Source organism: Tamandua tetradactyla, chromosome 4 (assembly GCF_023851605.1).
Source record: "Tamandua tetradactyla isolate mTamTet1 chromosome 4, mTamTet1.pri, whole genome shotgun sequence".
Classification (NCBI taxonomy): domain Eukaryota; kingdom Metazoa; phylum Chordata; class Mammalia; order Pilosa; family Myrmecophagidae; genus Tamandua; species Tamandua tetradactyla.
Window position 1 is genome coordinate 126,181,385 of NC_135330.1, and position 23,651 is coordinate 126,205,035.

The 23,651-nt window shown below is 35.2% G+C and overlaps 1 protein-coding gene across 4 annotated transcripts in view; it reads right to left on the minus strand.

Moving 5' to 3' along the window:
• The window catches only part of DIAPH3 (diaphanous related formin 3), a 609,701-nt gene that overhangs the window by 427,114 nt on the left and 158,936 nt on the right, over nucleotides 1-23,651 (minus strand). For all 4 annotated transcript variants that reach the window (XM_077158393.1, XM_077158392.1, XM_077158395.1 and 1 more), the window contains one exon: nucleotides 813-943. In XM_077158393.1, coding sequence (XP_077014508.1) covers nucleotides 813-943 — 131 coding nt within the window. The remainder of the gene's footprint in view (nucleotides 1-812; nucleotides 944-23,651) is intronic.

The following is a 23,651-nucleotide window of genomic DNA, read 5'->3' on the forward strand; positions in this document are numbered from 1 at the left end:
CTATTTGGGTATTATAACATTACGACATATGTGACGTATGTCTTGTTCAGTTTTTTTTTAGCAAGTTTGTCTCTTACCATATAATAATCTAACAAGTTTAAATATGCCAGTTTATCAAAATACATATGAACTATTTTTAAAATTTTTTAGAAAATATTTCTCAGAGGCAACAAAAATTAACCCCACTCTAAAAATTGACTTGTGGAGACAACTATAGAATTGTTGACAGATAAAATAGATGACACCTAGCTAAATTTAAATTTCAAATGAACAACAAATAATTTTTAGTATAAGTATCCAGAATATTCAAATTTTATTGGGCATCAGTAATTTTATTTGGTAAATCTGACATTAACCTATGGGCTTCTACAAAAAAACCATTTCTATTAAAGGAAAAGGGAAAAAAAAACTAATTGATGATATGTCTTGCTATGTCAAGCATGGATCAGTAATATGCAATTCCAAACTTCAAGGTAAAACTCAGCTTCATTAAACCAATAAAGTTTCTAAACATAATCGCTCTCTTTATAAAAACGCCTTAAGTTTTTCAGAGTTCTAAGAAAAGCAATATAAGAATTAGTTTTGTAAGACTGTAGGCTATGCACAACTCAATAATAAATAGCAAAAGGTACTACTGAGACTATATTTCTTCATGTATATAAATAGCATGTATTCAACTTCTACTTTAAAACTTTGTTGAGGTACACCAAATTTTTATTTAAAGGTGCCATGAAGGAAGTGGTAAATAAAAATGACAGATCAATGACATCTGTTAAATTCAATAACATGCGCTGTTCAAATAGGTGAATTACCTGACAGGGTTACTGGTCAAAGACACACGGAGGGATTCCAGGCACGTGACAAGTCTCTCATCTGCAGACGCCATTTTCAGTTCATGGATAAATTCATGAGGTGAGATCTGTCGGCTACTCTTAAGACTTCCCTGTAAAATATGCCCCCAAAAAAGAACTTTTTAATTTATACTGAGTGAAGATTATCTATTAAAATAATAACAATTAAATTCATCTCACCTCTCATTATTAAAAGTTGCACACAACTTTGGGGAGTGATTTCTTTACTTCTGTCTATAAATCTATAAATTCATGCTATCAAAGGGTTTGCAAATTAAATAACAGCTTTTGCAAATCCAAGATGTCATTAGAAGCAATTAACTGTGCATTATAGGAAAGAAGTCCTAAAATCAGTACTTCAACCAACATAGGAAAGCCTATATTCATCAATTCATTTGACTGGTATTAAACACCTTACTAGAACTGTAGACACAGTGATTAACAAACCTAAGTCTGGAAAGAGAGACACAAGCTTGGAAATCATTTTCAGTGTAGTCTAATTCCTATAAAATAAAACCAAGGGTGCCCAAAGGAGGAACAACAATTTTGGCAGAGCAGACAAGGGAACCTGAGTCACATGTGAAAAGCAAATAAGAGTCAGGGAGGCAAAAAACTAGAAAGGAGTACCTTCCGAGATCAAAACATAATATGCAAGTGCATACACACACACACACACACACACAACTGAAGAGAGAAAGTTAAAAAAGTGTACTATGTGTGTGTTTAAGGTACATGGGGAGTGATAAGAAAAAAGACAGAAGACATTGACAGGCCAGATCAGGAAGTGAAAGATCACCACTACACAATTAGTTTTCCCAGGGGAGTTTTGGAAGAATCCCTCTGGCTGATGTGAAATATGGATTAGAAGTGTTGGAATTCATTCATTATCCAACAAACACTAAGAAGTGCCCACCAAGAACTAGGCATTCTTCTAAGTGCTGCAAACAGAGCAGTGAACAAGAGAAAACATCCCTGCCCAGACAGAACATGATCCTAGTAGTGAGAAAAAGGGAATAAATGAGATAAGTAAAATACATTGTATTATAGATAGTGACAGCACTATGGAAAAAATAAAAGCAGGGAAGGGAAATAAGGAGCATGGTGTAGGGACACAATTTTAAATTGAGTGGTCAAGGAAAGCTTCAAAGAGGAAAATTTGCAAGCCTCACATTTGAGTGTTTGAATAGAGAAATCTGAAGGAGATGAAGGAAAGAAACATATAGCTACCTGGGAAAAACTTGTGGAAGAGGAGAATTGTAGACCTTACAGGTCACCAGGAGAATTTCTTTTCTCTGAGATCAGAAACAAAGAGATAAGAAGGTGCAATTTAGTAGAGATGGGAAATGACAAGGATGTTGAACTAACAATGAAGAAAAGTGCAGAATTATATCTATTTAAATTACATATTTCACATTCAAGTGCTAGGAAAGGAATTGTACATGTATAAACAAAAGCAGATTAGTTGGGATAGCAGAAAAGTAAGTGAATTTTTTACATTTATTTTTATTTTTATTAATTTGCTAAATGAAATTCACTGGAAAGGCAGGTTAGTTTCACTCATATCAATGACAAAGTGGTAATTTACTAAGAAAAATTCACTGGCAAAATCTCAAGAGAGAAGTTAAAAGATTAAAGAAAAAATTGAATGGGGTAGTGAAAGTATTGACCAGGAACATGCAATTTTTACTCAAAGACTATGCAAGGTAATCATTAAAAAGTGAACATATTCAACTTGTACCAGTATGGCATTTACCAATGACTCTTTTTCTTTAAATTACCAACATATCACTTATTCAATAAAGAAAATTTTGAAAACAAAGAGCCACAAGGAAAATAAGTATCTCAAACTGACTACTATTAACTTGATATTTCCATTTAAAGTATTTTTCTCATCTATTCTCTATATATAATTTTCAATATATAATAATCTACATATTTGTACTTCAATACATATATTTCTGAAAATATTATATGATACATTTTGTTCTCTGGGCTATTTTCTTATCATTGAACAATATTTCAGGAACAAATTCTAATATCAATTAATAAGTCTTGAAGAGTATGAATTTTTCATGGGTACAAAGTAAATGACAGATCATTACTTATATTACTAATCTCTATTTCTTAGGCATAAAGGTTCCTCACAATTTCTTGCAATCATAAAATTTTCAAGTTTCCTGTGTATCCTCTTAGGCCAATATTTCTATACAAATGTATATCAGTGGAGGTTGAACTAAATGATCTTTTCAAGCCCTTTCTAAATTCATTATTGAAATAATTATTATCTTGGTAGGATCAAACCACAACTGAATAAATGGATTGTTTCCTTCACAATATATCAGCAAGCACTTTATAGTTAATATTTTCTAATTATTAGACTAATAAGTAGGAAATAATTTATAAATGCATTTGAATAAAAAGAAAAGTGGTATTAAAAGATTTTTTTTTAATCAGAACCATATGCCCTATCTCTTAGCCCTGCCTCACAAAGGAAATCACTATTAATTTCCTTAATTATTTTTTCTGATTGTTACTGAATATATCTAAATAACACGCTTATCCTGACATTCCCTTAATTTGTAAATTTTCAATATTACCTTTGACTTCTGTTATGAAAGATAAGGATTTAATTATCCAATAAAACTTATACTCTCCTGTCTCCTAAATACATTTATAGATAAACTCAATTGAACACAAAAAAATGGCATCCCATGAAATGGAAGCTAACTGAATCCAAATTCTACGGGGTCCTTACAGCAAAGTCCCTAAAGAGATGAGTTCAGAAATACAAAAAAATCTCAATAACACTCATTCTCTTTAATGACGATGAATATGGATATTGCATACCCATCTATAATGTCTTCTAGGTACTAAAATGTCTCTATTAATCAAGCTGAATGTTTCCTCTATAAAATTGGGAACAAGGAAAAATTTCAGCTCTCACAATTTCTATTCAATATTGTATTGAAGTTTCTGGCTAGTGCTACAGGGCAGCGGCAGTAGCAGCAGCAGCAGTAGTAGTAGTAATAGGCATATAAATTAGAAGGGAGGAAGGACAAGATGGTGGCTTCGTGAGGTATGGAATCTAGTTCATCCTCCACAGCAGCTAATAAATAGCCAGGAATTGTACAGAAAAATGGCTGGGGCCATATCAGTGACCAGACTCACAGCATACACTAATCTGGACAAGCTAGCCCAGCAGAGACCCCACACAGAACTCTCATGAGACAGAACTGTAAGGCTTCTCAGGTGCCAACTGCCCCAGGCAAGGGGAGAATTAAGCTTGTCTGAGAGACAAAGTAACTAGTCAGGTGAAAGGAGTTAATTCCCTAAAACTGTACATTTTCCCAAGAGAAGGGTGAGGTCCAGCTCAAGTGGAATCCCTCCCTCAAGAAATTCAGGCCCCAGGGATTGGAAAACTGATTCAACCTATAACTTCACCTCTATCTCAACCACTTTCCCAGCAGGAAGAGTCTGCTAAAGTTAAAGGCACCACACAACTTTACAGTGGTGGGAAGCCGCAGGCAGACAAGTACCACATATTGGGCAGGATAGGAGTTTAGAGGTTTCATAGGAAAATCTGTCAACCTGTTGGGTCTCTCTCTTCAGGGAAAACTGATGCAAGCAATGCTTTCCTCCTGAGAGGAGGCCATCCCGGTCTGGAAAAATCTGAGTAGGGTCTACAAAATCTGGGGAGGCCTCCTCAAATACAAAACAAAACAAAAAAGCCAAGGCTCCCTATAGGCAGGGCAATGAACAGAAGAAAAACAAGAACTGAAAATTTTGATCAGTTAAAGAGAACCTATGCTAGAGGTATAGAATAAGCTTGTCATGGTCAGTTTCATGTGTCAATTTGGCCAAGTGGTGGCACCTGTTTGGTTGGGCAAGTGCTGGCCTGACTGTTGCAATGAGGACATTTCACAGAATTAAATCATGATCACGTCAGCTGCATCCACAGCTGATTCCATTTGAAATCACCCAAGGGGAGTGTCTTCTGCAATGAGCGATGCTTAATCACTGGTAGCCTTTTAAGGAGGATTCAGAAGAGACAGGCGAGCCTCTCCTGTGGAATTCGTCCAGACCCTCCATCGGAATTGTCAGCTTCACAGCCTGCCCTGTGGATTTTGGACTGTGCATTCCCACAGTTACGTGAGACACTTTTATAAACTTTATATTTGCGAGTGTTTCCTGTTGATTCTTTTTCACTAGAGAACCCTAACTAATAAAAGCTAAACTGAATGTCAAAGAACAGATAGAGAAGAAAGCCATCTAGCAAGAAAATCCTAGGTAAAAGAGTGAAAACAATCTCCAGTATAAACAAATTAAGGAAAGCAAATGTCAAGATGCAGGCAAAATAAATAACTAATCATACTAGGAAAATCGAAGATTTGACCCAGTTAAAGGAAGAAACCAACAATTCAAATGAGATACAGGAGTTGAAACAACTAATTCAGGATTTTGAACAGACATGGACAATCTCATCAAAAATCAAATCAATGAGTTGAGGGAGGACATAAAGAAGGCATTAGGTAAACAAAAAGAAGAAACTGGAAGTTTGAAAAAACTAATCACAGAACTTATGGAAATAAAAGGCAGAGTAGAAGAGATGAAAAAAATCAATGAAAACCTACAATAATAGATTTGAAGAGGCAAAAGAAAGATTAGTGAAGTAGGACTGGACATCTGAAACCCAACACAAAAAGAAAATATAAGGAAAAGAATAGAAAAATATGAGCAGGGTTTCGGGAAATTGAATGACAACATAAAGCCCATAAATGGTTTCACATGTGAATTCTACCAAGCATTCAAGAAAGAAGCAGTACCAATCCTGCTCAATATCCCCCTCATACCAAAGCCAGACAAAGATATTACAAGAAAATAAAATTACAGACCAATCTCTCTAATGAATATAGATGCAAAATCCTCAACAAAATCCTTACAAACAGAATTCCAGCAGCACATTAAAAGATTTATACACCATGACCTTATTTCAGATAAGCAAGGATGGTTTGACATAAGAAAATTAATGTTATATACCATATCAGCAAATCAAAGCAGAAAACCACAGGATCATCTTGATTGATGCACAAAACGCAATTGACAAAATTCAACATCCTTTTTTGGTGAAAACCCTTCAAAGAATAGGAATAGAAGGGAACTTCCTGACCATGATAAAAGGAATACATGAAAAACTCACAAGTAACATCATCCTCAATGGAGAAAGACTGAAAGCTTTCACCCTAAGATCATGAACAAGACAAGGATGTCACTGTCATCATTGTTATTTAACATTGTGTTAAAGTTCTAGCCAGAGCAATTAGACAAGAAAAGGAAATAAAAGACATTCAAATTGGAAAGAAAGAAGTAAAACTCTCATGATTTGCAGACGACATGATACTATAATGTTGAAAATTCTGAAAAATCTACAGCCAAGCTAGTAGAGCTGATAAATGAGTACAGAAAAGTGGCAGGGAACAAGATCAACACCCAAAAATCAGCAGTGTTTCTATACACTAATAATGAGCAATCTGAGGAGGAAGTCAAGAAAAAAAATCTATTTACAACAGCAACCAAAAGGATAAAATATCTAGGAAGAAATTTAACTAAGAATACAAAAGACCTACATGCAGAAAACTACAAGAAACTGCTAAAAGAAATCATGGAAGACCTAAATAAATGGAAGGACATACCATATTCATGGATTAGAAGACTAAATATAGTTAAGATGTCAAGTTTACCCAAATTGATGTATAGATTCAATGTAATACCAATTACAATTCCAAAAATTTACCTGGCAGAAATAGAAAAACCAATAACCAAATTTATTTGGAAGGGCAGGTTGCCCTGAATAGCTAAAATATCTTGAGAAAGAAAAATGAAGTGGGAGGTCTCAGATTACCTGACTTTAAGGCATATTATGAAACTAAAGTGGTCAAAACAGCATAGTACTGGCATAAAGATAGATATAATGACCAATGGAATCAAATAGCATGTTCAGATATAGACCCTCTCATCTATGGACAAATGGTCTTTGATAAGGTAGTCAAGCCAACTCACTTGGGACAAAGCAGCCTCTTCAATAAATGGTGCTTGGAGAACTGGATATCCTATTCTTTATTCACAAAAGAATAAAAGAGGATCCATATCTCACACCCTATACAAAAAATTTACTCAAAATGGATCAAAAACCTAAACATTAGAGCTAAGACCATAAAATCTTTAGAAGAAAATGGAGGGAAATATCTTATAAAACTTGTAATAGGAGGTGGTTTCCTAGATCTTACACTCAAAGTATGAGCACTGAAGAAAGAAATAGATAAGCGGGAACTCCTGAAAATTAAACACTTCTGTGCATCAAAGAACCTTCTCAAAAAAGTAAAAAGGCAGTCTACACAATGGGAGACAATATTTGGAAACTACATATCAGATAAGGGTTTAGTATCCAGAATATATAAAGAGATTCTCCAACTTAACAACAAAAAGACAAACAACCCATTTAAAAAATGGGCAAAAGACATAAACAGACACTTCTCAGAAGAGGAAACACAAATGGCTGAAAGGCAATTGAAAAAATGTCAACTTCACTGGCCATTAGGGAAATTCAAATCAAAACCACAATGAGATATCATCTCATACCCACTAGAATGGCCATTATCAAAAAAACAGAAAACGACAGGCTGGAGAGGATGTAGAGAAAGAGGCACACTTAGCCACTGTCGGCAGGAATGTAAAATGGTACAATCACTGTGGAAGGCAGTTTGTTGGTTTCTCAAGAAGCTAAGATAAAATTGCCATATAACCCAGCAGTCCCATTGCTAGGTATCTATTCAGAGGACATGAGAGCAAGGACACAAATGAACATTTGCACACCAATGTTTATAGTACCATTATTTACAATTGCCAAGAGATGGAAACAGCCCAAATGTCCATCAATGGGTGAGTGGCTAAACAAGCTGTGGTATATACATATGATGGAATATTACACAGCTTTAAGACACAATAAAGTCATGAAGCATGTAATAACTTGGATGGACTTTAAGGACATTATGCTGAGTGCAATTAGCCAGAAACAAAAGGACAAATACTATATGGTCTCACTGATATGAATTAACATTAATGAGTGCACTTGGAGAATTTAAGTTAAGAACACAAGTTATCAGGAGATAGAAATATGGTAGAGATTAACCAACTGGTGCTGAAAAAATAGATTGTGCAAAAAGACTGACTGTAAAAATTCAGATGTGAATAGCACAATACTACCTGATTATAGCACAATAATATAAGTACACTGAATAAAGCTGAATGTGAATATGGTTAAAGGTGGAGGGCTGGGCGAACGTATGAAATCAGAAGGTAGGATAGAGGATAAGAGTATAATTTAAGAATATCTAGAGTGAACAATGATGGTGAGTAAATGTACAAATTAAAAAATATTTTTGCAGGAGGAAGAACAAAAGAATGTCAGTATTGCGGGTATTGAAAATAGATGGTATATGGGAAAAGTACAATCAATGTAAGTTGGGCCTATAGTCAATAGTAACATTGTAATATGCTTCCAATGAATGTAACAAAGGTATTATGCCAAAACTAAATGTCATCAGGCAAGGGCATTGGGAAAGGAGTATGGATTCTTTGTGGAAAAAAAGGAAATTATTTCAGATACAATATGGTGGTGAAGGCATGTCTATACCCTTAGGGCAGACTGTATGTGTGAACAGAACTATTAAAAAATGAACAGAGAGAAACAAGAGCTAGAGAAAATGCAGAGAAAGAGAGTTACCTATTCACTATTGTAGCGAAATGAGAGGTACAGCCCCTTGGAGAGCAGTGTGGTGGTTACACGGGAGGCCAGGGGTGGGTGTACCATATGATTCCGAAACCGTATTGCTCAGTATATACCTGGAGGAGCTGAGTGAGGGGTCACGAAAGGACATTTGCATACTGATGTCTCCGGTGGCAGTGTTCATGACCTACAATGAATGGAGATGGCCTAAGGGTACAATACTGAGGAATGGAAGGGAGTACTGTGGTATAAACATACAATGGATAACTGAGGGGCCACAACAAAGAATGAAGTTGTGATGCATTCAACTAAATGAATGAACCTTAAGAGTCATATGTTGAATGAAATGTCAGGAATAAAAAGACAAATATTACCATGCCTCAATCATATGGACTAACTATAATATAAAAATTTGGTGAACTAAAGATGAGAGCATGGGATGTCAGGTTGGGGAACATTGTAAAGGGTCCTAGACTGTAAGCTCTTATAGTCATATATGTTCAGGAGATGTAACTGTTAATTCTAAATTCTCACAGGATGAAATGTTTGTATGTAACATGGTCTTTCCAAGAAACTTCCAGTATTTATGTGACACCTGAACTCTGAGTTAGAACTCTCAAGCTATGAAAGTCAGCAGTACCCCATATAGGAACTGTTTAAAAAGTTAAAAAAGTGATCACACATCGAGTAGAGATATGAATGAAGCTGACCTGGATAGGACTAAGGTATATCAGAAGACTGACTGGATAAAGGATGATATCATCCATATTTTACAACTTCAACTTCTGTGCAACACTAAAGGGAGAAATGTTTATTTGGTGCAAAATTTATACATTGGGTAGAGTATTTCCTAATTTAACTTGTATGGTCAGTTTAGTAGAACATCTTAAGTATAGGGAATCATGAATAGGGCATGAGGTTTTGTTGGTTTGTCCAGTGTGATGCCCCAACAAATCCCAGAATGATTGGGACAGCGAATAAAGAAGTATTTGCAAAGTCCCGTTGGGGGAATGGGGAGGAAGGGAGAAATATTCAACTTCCCCATTTGGAGAATTTCTGATAGTCCTGCAAGCAGTGGGGACAACCATATCCATAGCCTGAGCCCTTGATCTTGGGGTTCACCCCATGAAACTTATCCCCGCAAAGGATAGGTTAAGCCTATTTAAAATTAGGCCCAAGAGTCACCCCCAGAGAACCATTTTCGTTGCTCAGAAGTGGCCTCTCTCTAACACAATACAGCAAGTGAACTCACTGCCCTCCCCACCTACATGGGACATGATTCCCTGGGGTGGAAATCTCTCTGGAAATGTGGGACAGAAATCCTGGGATGAGCCAGGACCGGCATCAAGGGAATGAGAAAACCTTTCCAACCAAAAGGGGGAAGAGAGAAATGAGACAAAATCAAGTGTCAGTGGCTTAGAGATTTCAACCAGAGTTGAAAAATTATCCTGGAGGTTATTCTTACACATTATATAGATATTCTCTTTTTAGTTTATGGTATATTGGGGTGGCTAGAAGGAAGTACCTGAAACTGTAAAGCTGTGTTCCAGTAGCCATGTTTCTTTAAGATGATTATGTATAATGATATACCTTTTACAACTGTGTGATTGTGAAAACCTTGTGTCTGATGCTCCTTTTATCTAGGGTAAGGACAGATGAGTAAAAAATATGGATAAAAAATAAACAAATAAGGGGAACAAAAGTTAAAATAAACTGAGTAAACTGAAATACTAGTGGTCAGTGAGAGGGATGGGTAAGGGGTATGGCATATATGAGTTCTTTTTTATTTCTTTTGCTGGACTGATGTAAATGTTCCAAAAAATGGTCATGATAATGAATACATAACTATATGATATTGTGAGTCACTGATTGTGCACCATGTAAGGAATGTTTGTATGTCAAGAACGTCTGTATATTTATTTGCTAAATTTTTATAACAATTTTTTTAATCAGAAGGGAAGTCCAAAACTGTCTATAATTGCAAATGACATGATTTCTACATGAAATCTGAAGGAATCTATTTTTGAAAATGCCACAGAATAAAATCCATTTATGAAAATCAATTTTATTGCTAAATACTACCAATAATTAGAAAATAAAAATTTTAAGTATATTACTTTTATTAACATCTAAAACAAAATAATTATGAAAAATTTTACCAAAAGAAAGGTAATAACTGAAACCTACAAAATATTGTGGAGAAAAATCAAAGGAGACCCAAATTCATAATCATAGATCAGAAGACTTATTATCATTATTAGTAAATCTATTAAAAAGTCCATTTTCCCCCAAATGGATCTATACATTCAATATAATCACTATCAAAATCCCAACAAGCATTTTTGCCAAAATTGAAAAGCAAGTGCTAAAATTTATGTGGCAATGCAAGGCATCTAAGACAAAAAAAATTGAAAAAAAAAGAATAATGTCAGATGGCTTAAACCACCTAATTTCAAACCTCACTATAAAGCCATAGTAATCAATCAGGATGGTATTAGCATAAAAAAACATACATACAAGTCAATGGAACAGAATAGAGAGTCCAGAAATAATATTTGCATCTATATGGTCAATGGTTTTTAACAAAGACACTAATGTAATTCATTAAGAATAAAGATAGTTTTATCAACAAATGCTGCTTGAAAAACTGGACATCCGTTAAAAAAAAAAAAAAAACCTAGATCTGATCCTAAATGTAAAAATCTAAAATTCTTAAACATCTATAATAAAATATAGGTGAAAATTTTCTCTACCTTGGGGATGGTAAAGATTTCTTAGTATAATCTAAGTATAAAATTAAAATATTGACAAATTGACCTCACCAAAATTTAAAGCTTCCACTTTTCAAAACTTTTATTAAGACATTTTCGTAAAGAATATGAAAAGGCAAACCACAAACCAGGAGAAAATATTTGTAATATAAGTCACAAACTATGATAGGGTCTGCAATTTTACCTTACGCACAACGTAAATGAGCTTGCTACTGCTGTTTCATGGATGCCTGCAGAAAATGCGAGACTCCTCAGTCAGAGTAAAAGGATTCATTACCATGGTGTCAATTCCCCATCCCCTCCCCTGCAAGTCCCACAGAAGTGATGCCAGGCCCATGATCTCTGCCTGCACACATGGTAGCACTGTAGAAGAAAAATACTGAGCCTGGGGAATTCACCTTTTTTATAGAGTGTTAACAAGCTTGCTCATTGTCTGGAGGAAGACATTACTTCATCTCTCAGGGCTGCTCAGAACAAACACAACTCTGAGAAAAGACCTGGGTAAAAAGCAGTCTGGGCCTTTATACTGTTGACATAACGAGCAAGAACCTGAAAGGATGTCCAGGGATCATGGCAGACTGCCTCTACCAACAATAAATATATATGAGAAAGGAAAAATTCAAAATGTCTAAAGATCTCCTACAATTCAGTAATAATAAGGCAAATACCTCAATCAAAAAAAAATGGGTAAAAGATTTGAACATACTATGGTGGCTTGAGTTATATATCCCAAATTTAGATATATTCTTGGTCTTATTCCTCATTCTTGTGGGAGTGAACCCAGCGTAAATAAGATCTCTTGAAGATGTTATTTTTGGTTAAGGTGTAGCCCAACACAATGAGGTTGAATTTTAATCTGGAGTAGTGAAGTTTTTTATAAGCAGAAGAAATTCAGAAATAGAAAAAGTCAAGGAGCCAAGCTGGTAACCAGAAGTCAATGAGAACCGAAAAGAAAAAGGAGAAGACATTACCATGAGATAAGCAAGTCAAGGAGCCCAGAGATTGTCAGCTAGCCAGAATACTATCAACCCTAGGAGGAAACAAGCCTTCTAGCCTTTGAAACTGTGAGCCAATAAATTCCTATTACTAAGCCAACCAATTTTGTGGTGCTCATAGTAGCAGGCTGGTAAACTGAGATATATACATTTTACGAAAGAAGATACAGGAGGAAAGATTGGCCTTTAAACAGTTGCAGTAGACTTTATCACTGATATAAGAGCGAAAAACAAAGTGTAAAAAAACAAATGTCAGTAGATTGCTAGATCTCACGATTAAGAAGTAAGGCATGACAGTTCTATGATGATTATATCTACTTTCTAAGTAAAAGAGGCAGCAATATAATCAGCTAAAAGTAACCGAATTGGAGTTATGAGAAGAGAAGAAAAGGAGCGCAATCATTTTCAGAAAGTGAATGAGTGTACTGACAAGGGTCATATGATAGAATATGTGAGCACAGCTAAAGGCTCACTTGTGAACTTTAGTCATTCAGAAAAGAGAGGTCAGCATGGCTACAGATGCGTGCTGTGCTGAGGTGCAAGATGCAGAAAGTAAAAAGCTTGGTTTAATCAAGCACAGGATTTAAATAGGTGAGAAAGAAAACATAGAAAGTCAAATGAGCTGATGGTTTATGCAAGAGTAGGTATAGGTCTATGGAGGTTACAGTGGATAAGGAGAGAAGTGAGGGCATGGCAAGGATAAAGGTGATTATAGATGTGAAAATATGATAGTCAATAAAGGAGCAGTTCTAATGCGGTTATAGAAGTCTTAAAGTGAGAAAACTAAGGAAACTAGAAAGACAATGATCAGAGAATTATGTCTTCAAGAAATTTAGAAGTGGTATGCTACTATCTAAGGTTATGTGGCTGAGATTGAGTGGAAAAATAAAGGTCTTTGGAAATGATTATGTCAAAGAAATTAGAGGGTGGAATATTGAATGAATCATCTAAGTAGATGATGAAATCACCAAGGACAATATCAGTAGTTGTGGTAGGAAGAAAATCTTCTGGGACTAAGGAACAGTCTGTCAGTGTACACCAGCACCTCTTTGTTTAATGGCCACCTTATCCACTGGCACACATCCTCCTAAGTCAGTGTCTGCTTCTGCCTGGTTCAGAATGGCATCACCAGTTCCTTATAAAATGTCTGGTAAATATAGGCTAAGGATTAAAATAAGAAAAGAGAGGAAGATAAGTCACTTAAAAATCTATGCTGAAAGACCAAAGAACTATTTCAAATCAAAAACCAAAGAACTATTTCAAATCAAAGTCATAGGAAGAACAGATGATTGGAAAATTAGTTTTCAGCACAATTTCTCCACTTTCGTATTACTACTGAAATATAAGTATGCAAAAAAGGAAAATGGAAGGAAAAAATATTATGTTATATGAATAATCAGAAACATTCCTTTTAAGCACAGCTCTTCTTGTCTCTTTCATTTTACATAACTTCAAAGGAAGTGGGAAGTAAGGGGAGAGGGTAAGGATACTCAAGTCTGCATATCTCTAAGTCCATTAGCCAAGATGAAAATACTTCGAAAGCTTTATCCCCTGTGGTATCAGAACACATTAGTGAGATAAAGATGTCTGTCTGACATCACAAAAATTAGAAGGATATTTATCCAATATAATTTTTAAATCTTTAATCCCTTGGTAAATTTTATTCTAAAATACCAAATGTGGGATAGAAAGACACTTTCGTCATATTCCTTATTAAATTATCTTAAGATACTAAAGATAATATACTCTTTCACATACCTATCTCCCTTACCATTTCTATTTCTTTAGAACTAAACATACTTTCTTTTACTATATAACTATTAGAGGTAATAGTAACCATTTTTCTTTAACCTCCGTGAAAACACAATCTTTTCTCCCTGCCTTATTGCCTACATTCCATCTTAGTTCAGATGCAAGACTTATTCAGTATGTTTCTTGACCACTCTGTCTCATTTATTTGTTTGCAAAGTAATTTGGAATGCCATTTCTATGACAAAATAAAATATATCATATTAACGGTTACTAACAGAAAGAACTGAAGAATTAACTTTCATTTTTCAAATAATTGAATGATATTTTTATGTAACTGTGGCGAATTGACCATGACCATCTAACAATGACCTGATTTTAAAATAATAAAAGTAGAAAACTAAATCTAGAAAGCCTGCATGCTCTATGGGAAGATGACACAGCATAAGACCAATGTGGGCCAGAACAAAGATATTCTTTTTTGTGCCTAGTAGAGAGTTTAAATGTAAATAAAAGTTTGCTTAGATGGCCTGGAATATCAAATAGGAGTCCAAATTACACTCTTTAAAGCTACCCCAATCAATGTAAACTATTGCCCAGCTCACCAAATCACATCTCATTCTTTCCAAAAAGTAGCCTCTACCAAAATTCATCATGCAACAACCTCAACTGCAGGTAAAATGTGATTTCTAAAATTCACACTTAAATCCATAAAGAGAAAACAGCATTTTAAAAAAATTAAAACATTTTTAAAAAATTAAAATTTAAAAATTTAAATACTGGGAGACTCTATCAATAGACCGTAACCAATTTTTTCTCTGTGAAATTACTGACTAGATTCTTGTCCTTCCTCACAAAATTTCCCAGTAATTTTTAACAGGTAAATTGTAGAAAACAGAAAAATGTCATCAACATAAAACCAAAATATCAAAAAAGCCTAAGTTCTCTCAGTGAGGTGAGAGTGTGAATGCATTCTTGCATGGGTGGGTGCATGTGTCTATCTGTATGTCTGTGTGACCCAAACTGTCTCAGTTTCTCTTTAGTATTTTAATTCCTGGATTCCTGGGAACTACTCAGGTGATGAGATCTGTGAAGAAGACTGAGATGATAAAAATGTGAAGACTACTTAAAGAAATAGTTTGCATTGATAATGACAATATTTTAAGAAACCAGCAGAGTCAGCATTATACAAAACAAGGGTAAGCACAGTTGCCGCCAAGGGGGTAATTATAATCTAAATTACTATCATGTATATTGCTATTAAAATGCATTGCAACAATTTACTTGCTTTTTTTCAAATGATTTCCGGCATCTCTAATGTCACTAATCAACAGAAACACTAAGTTGTCATTGCAGTATGAATTATTCGTTTTCAGAACATTTACAACTCCAACAGATTTTCAGTGCGAATAAAATCAGTTATTCACAGAAGATTTTATGCAAACTCATAGTAGGAACCATGAGGGCTGAAAGCACTGCAGAAAGATGCATTCATCGACAAAATAAAGTATAACGAGGAGTTCCCTTAAAGAGTTACTTATTAATTTTTTTCAATAAACATTTAATGAGCAGCATTGTGTGCCAAGAACTCTGCCTATAACTGTGGAAGCTGATTTTAGTGTACATTAAAAATTAGCATATGTTAAAAGTTTATTACCAAATACATTTACAAAGAAATGATAAAATACAGAAAATCCACCATTCCCCCACCACTTTTAGTTTCTAAAATATCTCTATTTTTAAAAACTTATTGATCCAACACTAACTTTAGACACTTAGAAAATAGCTTGAAATAATAAGAGAAAGTCAACACATTAATAATAAAAGAAATTCAACAGAATCCATTAATACTAACCAGTCTCCCTTTATTCACTAGAAAATTTCCCTACATCAGCCCACAGTTTCAATGAGCCATTTGAATCTTTAAAATATTTTATGTCCCTTCAATTGCTGAATATAATAACCTAGTGACACAGCCCTTCTACCGACTTACCAAAACTTTTAGCTTTAAGCCTCAAAGAGGGGAATCTCATAATAGTCAAGAGGCAACTGCTTTTCCCTATAACCAGAGGATAGACTCACCCTCAGCTCTTTTCCACTTGGTTAGTAGATAAGAAAACCCTCAATCAGAGATGTAAATAACTTCCATTAGAAGAAATTTCATGAATTCATTCAATAAGGGATCAACGAAAACCTACTGGTCTAGGGGTTGGGGATACAGTGAGGAATAAGACATATAAAGTCCCTGTTCTGCAGAAAAATACATGTGAAGTGGGAAAGAACAGATGCAAATAAATATATGAAACAAAAAAGATAATTTCAGGTAATGATAAATGCCAAGAAGGAGAAAAAAAATGTGATAGGGAGTAACAGCAGAGAAGGAAGGTAACCTACGAAGGTCTCATTGATGGTAACATTTGATCTGAGATTGAATGAGAGGATACAGCCAGTCACCCCAGCCAGGCAAAGGGAACAGCAATTATTTAATATATAAAGTCCCTAATACAGCAATGAACTGAAAGTGATGCATGAACAGAAAGAAGACCAGTGGGGTAGGAATTACAGTACTCAAGGGGGGAAAGAAGGAAATAAAATTGGAGATGCAGACACGACAGGTCCCATAAGGAAAAGGTGACCTAAGTGAATATGGATTTTATTTACTGTAAATGTAAAGTATAAACAGGAGCCTTGGAGGGAATTGAACAGGCAAGGAATGTGATCTGACCTATGATTCTGAAAGCTCATATATGCTAGGACGGGTGGTCCAATAATTAAAATGTTTAAAGAGGTTTCCTTAAACCATACTCCTCAGTTTAAGAGATGGGCCATACAAGAAATACTAAAAGGAGTTCGGCCAGCTGAAAAAAAAAAAAAGAGGGAGGTCTGAAGGGGGACACACAATTAAAGAGTACAAGTGAGGATAATTTTAAAAATGAAAAGAGAAAGAGGGGAAAGAATATATAGATGTGACAAATAAAATTAAAAAGATAAGATGGTGAAATCAAGAGACACTTTTCAGTAATAACTTTGAACGTTAACACATCAACTAATCAATTAAAAGATACAGATTGGCAGAATGGATTAAGAAATATAGTCCAGCTATATGCTGATTACAATAGTCTCATCTTAGACACAGGATACAAATAAATTGAAAGTGAAAGGCTAGAAAAAGATTTTCCACCCAAGTTGTAACCAAAAGAAAGCAGGAGTAGCTATACCCATATCTGACAAAATAGACTTTAAATGTAAAGACATCATGAGAGACAAAGAAGGACACTATATACTAATTAAAGGTTCAATTCACCAAGAACATATAACAATCATAAATGTTCCTGTTCATAAACAAGAAGCTCCAAAGTACATAAGAAAGACATTGGTAAAACTCAAGGGAGTGATAGATGTTTCAACAATAATAGTAGGAGACGTGAATACACCACTCTCCTCTATAGCCAGAGCAACCAGACAAAAGTTCCACAAGGAAATACTTGTTGAACATAAATAACTTGATAATTGAATTAGACTTAACAGACATATATAGGTCACTACACCCCAAAGCACAAGGATATACCTTCTTCTCTAGTACTCATGGAACATTCTCCAGGATACATCATATGCTGGGGCACAAAATAGGTCTTCATAAATTTTAAAACACTGAAATTATTCAAAGCACTCTGATCACAATGGGATGAAGCTGGATCTCAATAACCACCAAAGAACGAGAACATTCACAAATATATGGAGATTAAATAACACACTCTTAAACAACCACTGGGTCAAAGAAGAAATTCTAGAGAAATCAGTAGCTACCTGGAGACAAATGAAAATGAGAATACAACTTATTAGAACTAATGGGATGAGGCAAAAGCTAAGCTGAGAGGGAAATTTATTGCCCTACATGCCTATATTAAAAAACAAGAAAAAGCAAAAATTGAGGACTTAACAGCACACTTGGAGAAACTTGAGAAAGAATAGGAAACTAACCCCAAAGCAAATAGAAGAGAAATAAAAAAGATGAAGTTCAGATAAATGAATGGGTGAACAAAAAAAAAAACAACAGAAAGAATCAAGAAAACCAAAAGTTGGTTCTTTGAGAAAATCAATAAAATTGATGGGCCACTAGCAAGACTGACAAAGAACGAAAGAGAGAGGATGCAAATAGAAATGAGAAGTGTTGTGTAATGACCGACCTTCAAGAAATAAAAGAAATCATAAGAGGATTCTATGAACAACTATATGCCAACAAACAATACAACTTAGATGAAATGGATAAATTCTTGGAAACACACAAACAAGCTGCACTGACTCAGGAAGAAATAGAAGATCTCAACAAACCAATCACAAGTAAAGAGATTCAGTCATCAAAAATCTTCCTACAAAGAAAAGCCCAGGGTCACATGGCTTCACAGGGGAATTTTATCAAACATTCCAAAAAGAACTAACACCAATCCCATTCAATTTTTTCCTAAAAGTTGAGGGAAAAGGAGCCCTACCTAACTCGTTTTATAAAGCTAAAATCCTTTTTATACCAAAACCAGGGAGAGATGCTATACGAAAGGAAAACTAAGACCAATCTCCCTAATGAACGTAGATGCAAAAATTGTCAACAAAAGATTAGCAAATCAAATCTAACAGAATATACCATGACCAAGTGCTGTTTATACCAGGAATGCAAGGATGGTTCAACACAAGAAAATCAATTAATGTAATACAGCACATTAACAGATGGAAAAGGGAAAATCACATGATCATATTGATTGATGCTGAAAAAGCATTCGACAAAATTCAACTACCTTTTCTGGTAAAAACACTCCAAACGATAGGTATCAAAAGTAACTACCTCAATATGATAAAAGGAATATATGAAAAACCGATAGCATCATACTCAATGTAGAGAGGCTAAAAGCTTTCACTCTAAGATCAGAAAGGAGACAAAGATGCCCACTGTCACCACTATTATTCAATACTGTCCTAGAAGTTCTAGCTAGAGCAATCAGGCAGGACAAAGAAATAAAAGGAATACTAATTGGAAAGGAAGAAGTAAAACTCTCACTATTTACAGAGGACATTATACTATACTGGGAAGATCCTCAGAAATCTACAGCACAGTGACTTGAGCTAATAAATACATTCAGCAAGGTGGAAGGGTATACAATTAATGCATAAAAATCAGCAACAATTCTATACACAAGCAATGACCTAGCTGAGGAGTCAGTTAAGTAAAAAAAAATCTATTCAAAATAGCAACTAAAATAATCAAGTACTTAAAAATGAGCTTAACTAGAGATGTAAAGGACTTGTACATAGAAAACTACACAACATTGCTAAAAGAAATCTAAGATCTACATATGTGGAAAGACACTCGCTGATCATGGATAGGAAGGCTAAATACAGTTAAGATGTCAATTCTCCCCAAACTGATCTACATATTTAACACAGTACCAATCAAAATTCTAACAACCTACTTTGATGGCTTGGAAAAGCTAATTACCAAATTCATTTGGAAGGGAAAGAGACCCCAAATAGCTAAAAAGCATCCTAAAAAAGAAGAACAAAGCGGGAGGATTAACACTTTCTGACTTTAAAACCTATCATAAAGCTACAGTGGTCAAAACAACATGTTACTGGCACAAAGACAGAAGCACTGACCAATGGAATTGAATTGAGAAAGCAGAAATACACCACCAAATCTATGGTCAACTGACTTTGACAAGGCCCCCAAACCCTCTGAACTGGGACAAAATATTCTTTTCAATAATTGGGCATGAAAGACCTGCATATCAATAGACAAAACAATGAAAGAGAACCCCAATCTTACACCCTACACAAAAATTAACTCAAAGTGGATCAAACACCTAAATATAAGAACTAGCACCATAAAACTTCTAGAAGAAAATGTAGGGAAGCATCTCCAAGACCTAACAATAGGGGTAGCTTCCTAAACCTTACACCGAAAGCACAAGCAACAAAAGAAAAAAATAGATAAATGGGAATGTCTCAAAATCAAATGCTTCTGTACCTCAAAAGACTTTGTCAAAAAGGTGAAGAGGCAGCCAACTCAATGGGAGAAAATATCTGGAAATCACATTTGGGACAAAGGTTTGATTTCCTGTATATACAAGGAAATCATACAACTCAACAACAAAAGAACAAACAATCCAATTATAAAATGGGCTAAAGATATGAATATGCATTTTTATGAAACGCAAATACAGATGGCTCAAAAGTACATGAAAGATGCTCATTTTCACTGACTATGAGAGAAATGCAGATCAAGACGGCAATGAAATACCACCTCATACCCATAAGAATAGCTACTAATAAACAGTAAACTATAAATGTTGGAGAGGATGTGCAGAAACTGGAAAACTTATACATGCTGGTGGGAATGTATAATGATGTATAATGGTGCAGCCACTATGGAAGACTGTTTGGAGGTTACTTAGGAAACTAAATATCAAGTTGCCTTATGACCCAGCAATAGCATTACTTGGTATATACCCAGAAGAGCTGAAAGCAATTCCAGCAACAGACATTTGCACACCGATGTTCATAGCAGCATTACTGACAATCATCAAAAGATGGAAACAAACCAAATGCCCATCAACAGTCGAGTGGATCAACAAAATGTGCCACATAGATATAATGGAATATCATGCAGCCATAAGATGAAATGGCACCCTGAAGCACAAGACAAGATGGATGAGTCTTAAGGACATATACTGACTGAAATTAGCCATACACAAAGAGGTAGATACTGTATGATTCCACTTTTATGACCAGCATAAAGGTATAATCAGAGGCTTATAATACAGAATATAGGGGACTTAGAGATACATAGAAGCTAGAGATGTGTAAACCGTTAGCTAATGAGGTTGAACTCCAATATAAGGAAGTACATAAAAACAAAGGTGATTCTCTAGTGGGTCTAGACGTAATACTGCCAAATTGAAGATGAACAAGATTGAAAGGGGTTGTATAGACCTATGTCCCACTGATTAACACTAGAAATATGAATTCATTCTTGCAAGAATTATTTCAAAGTTATGATTTGTGTACAAAGAGTGTTTAAGTCCAGGGTATGGGGGAAAACTGATATTGCATGCTATGCTCTATGTTCAAAATGAAAGCATCAGCACTACCACAGCAACAGCAGAGGTCAATAATGGGGGGGAGAGACAAAAGTTAAGAGAAGGTTTAGATTTCCTATTTGGCGAGGGTGTGTTTATTAGTTTTCTTTCTCTTGAGAACAGTGAAATAATGTAAAATTGAGAATGTTGATAGACTGTGGACTTTAGACACTACACCTGATGCGTGATGAAAGCAGGTGGCTGAAGGATGCATTGACTGAGAAGTAGATTGACAAATGATGATATATACTTATGAATGAAGGTTGTGCTGCTACGAAAAGGAGCAATGTTGCAAGGCATCCAACGATGTGAATGAACATGTGAAACATTTGGTGAGGCAAAATAGGTCAGGAACAAAAGAACAGCAATGGTATGATCACCTCTAGAAAATGCTTATAAGAAAACAAGGGCCTAGTTTGTAAGCTTTTAGAGCAGACACATTAAATCCAGAGTGGAGATTATTATTTCTGGATTTCAAAAGGCTGTTATATATATATAGAACCCAATATTTAGCAATAAGAACGAAGCCAATCAGATTGGGGTTAAAGTAATTCAGAACACAGGGATAAGAAAGACATTGTCTATATTTTAGAATCACACATTTGCTTTGAGACCAAAGGAAGAAAGGTTTATTCGGTCTGGAACTGAAATTTTCTGTAGCACATAATCAAATTCAACCTATCTGCATAGATCATTTGAACAACTGAAAGACAGGGAACCCAGAATAAGAAAGAAGTCCTTTAATCCTGCATGGATTATTGTAATTCCTGTATACATCCTACAGTATATTAAGCAAATAATCAAAAAGTATTGGCAAAGTTCCTTGAGGGATGGGAGAAAGAATATGGAACTATTAACCTTACTATCAGGGATCCCTGATATTGTGTCAAACTTTAGGGATACCCAAATCAATAGGCCATGACCTCGATCCTGAGGCTTACTCTTGTGAAGCTTATGTAGAGAGTGGAGAAGCTTAGACGACCTATAGGCATGCCTAAGAGTTACTTCTGAAGGACCTTTGCTGTTGTTCAGATGTGGCCTCAGTCTCTCTAGGCCCAAGTCTGCAAGCCAAATAATTGCCCTCCCCCTACTCAGGACATGACATCCAGGGGTAAAAGTCTCCCTGGCAGCATGGGAGATGACTCCCAAGGATGCATCCAGACCTGGCACTGTGGGATCAACAATTCCATCCTGAGCAAAAGGGGGAAAAGAAGTGTAACTAATAAAGTCTCAGTGGCAAAGAGAGTTCAAATATTGAGTCTAGAGGCTACTCTGGGGGTTACTCTTATACAAGCTTCAGTTAGACCTTGCTACTTATCATAACCTACCAAAACCCAACCAGGACCATTCCAGCCAATCCCAAAAAACATTCAGGGTGGTATATAAGATTCTACAAGGGTTATGTGCACTAGAGTAACTTTCCAGAAACCTACAACCTCCAGATAGGTCCCTGGTCCAGATAAGTCCTGAAACCTAGAGGTTTCAGCCTCTGCAGAATATCAGATAGTTAGTTCCATCTCCCTACCCTATATTAGTGGCAGACCCTTTCAATATGAAAAACTTAGAATGGCCATAGCCCAAACACACCTAAAGAGAGGGATGGAAAGATCAAAGGTAATGGTGGAGGTATAGAGTGAAGATAAGATTTAACAAATGAATATGAACACTGAATCATTAAACTGATATCTCTTTTATTCTCCAGTATCATGCAACAGCCAGAGGTAAAAACCTAAAATTGAGGATTTGCAATCCATGCCAAACTCTGAAATATGTTCTACAACTAATTGTGGTGCTGTGTTTTGAAATTCATGGCTTTTTTGTATATATGCTATTTTTCACAAAAAAAAGAGGAAAAAGTTCTTTTGTGATGATAAAAAAGTATTTAAGCCTTCTAGCTTCTTATATTCTGGAGCAGACAGAAGGAAAAAATCTGAGAGGTTTGTATGGTAGCCCATGACAAACTGGGATCTGTCCGGTAACTACTTACTGAAGAATGCTTTGAAAATGATTGCTTTTTTTACTTCTTTGCTTTGTATATATATTATACTATACAATAAAAAAGTTAAAAAAATTTTAAATATATATAAGTAAATGCTTCCAAATCAACAGAAAATCATAAACCATAAAGATGCAGACAGATATAGCCCAGCTTATAACACTGAAGAAGAGAAAGATTTTGGAACAATTAATTAAAAATGTTCATACAACTCTACTGAATAAATTCAGTGGGTTGTCTAAAGATATAAAGCTTATTAAGAAGGCACTGGAGGAGCATAAAAAATAATTTGAAAGAATAAGTAGAAAAACAGCAGATATCACAGAGATGAAAGATACTACAGACCAAATCAAAAATACACTAGAGACAGCCAACAGTA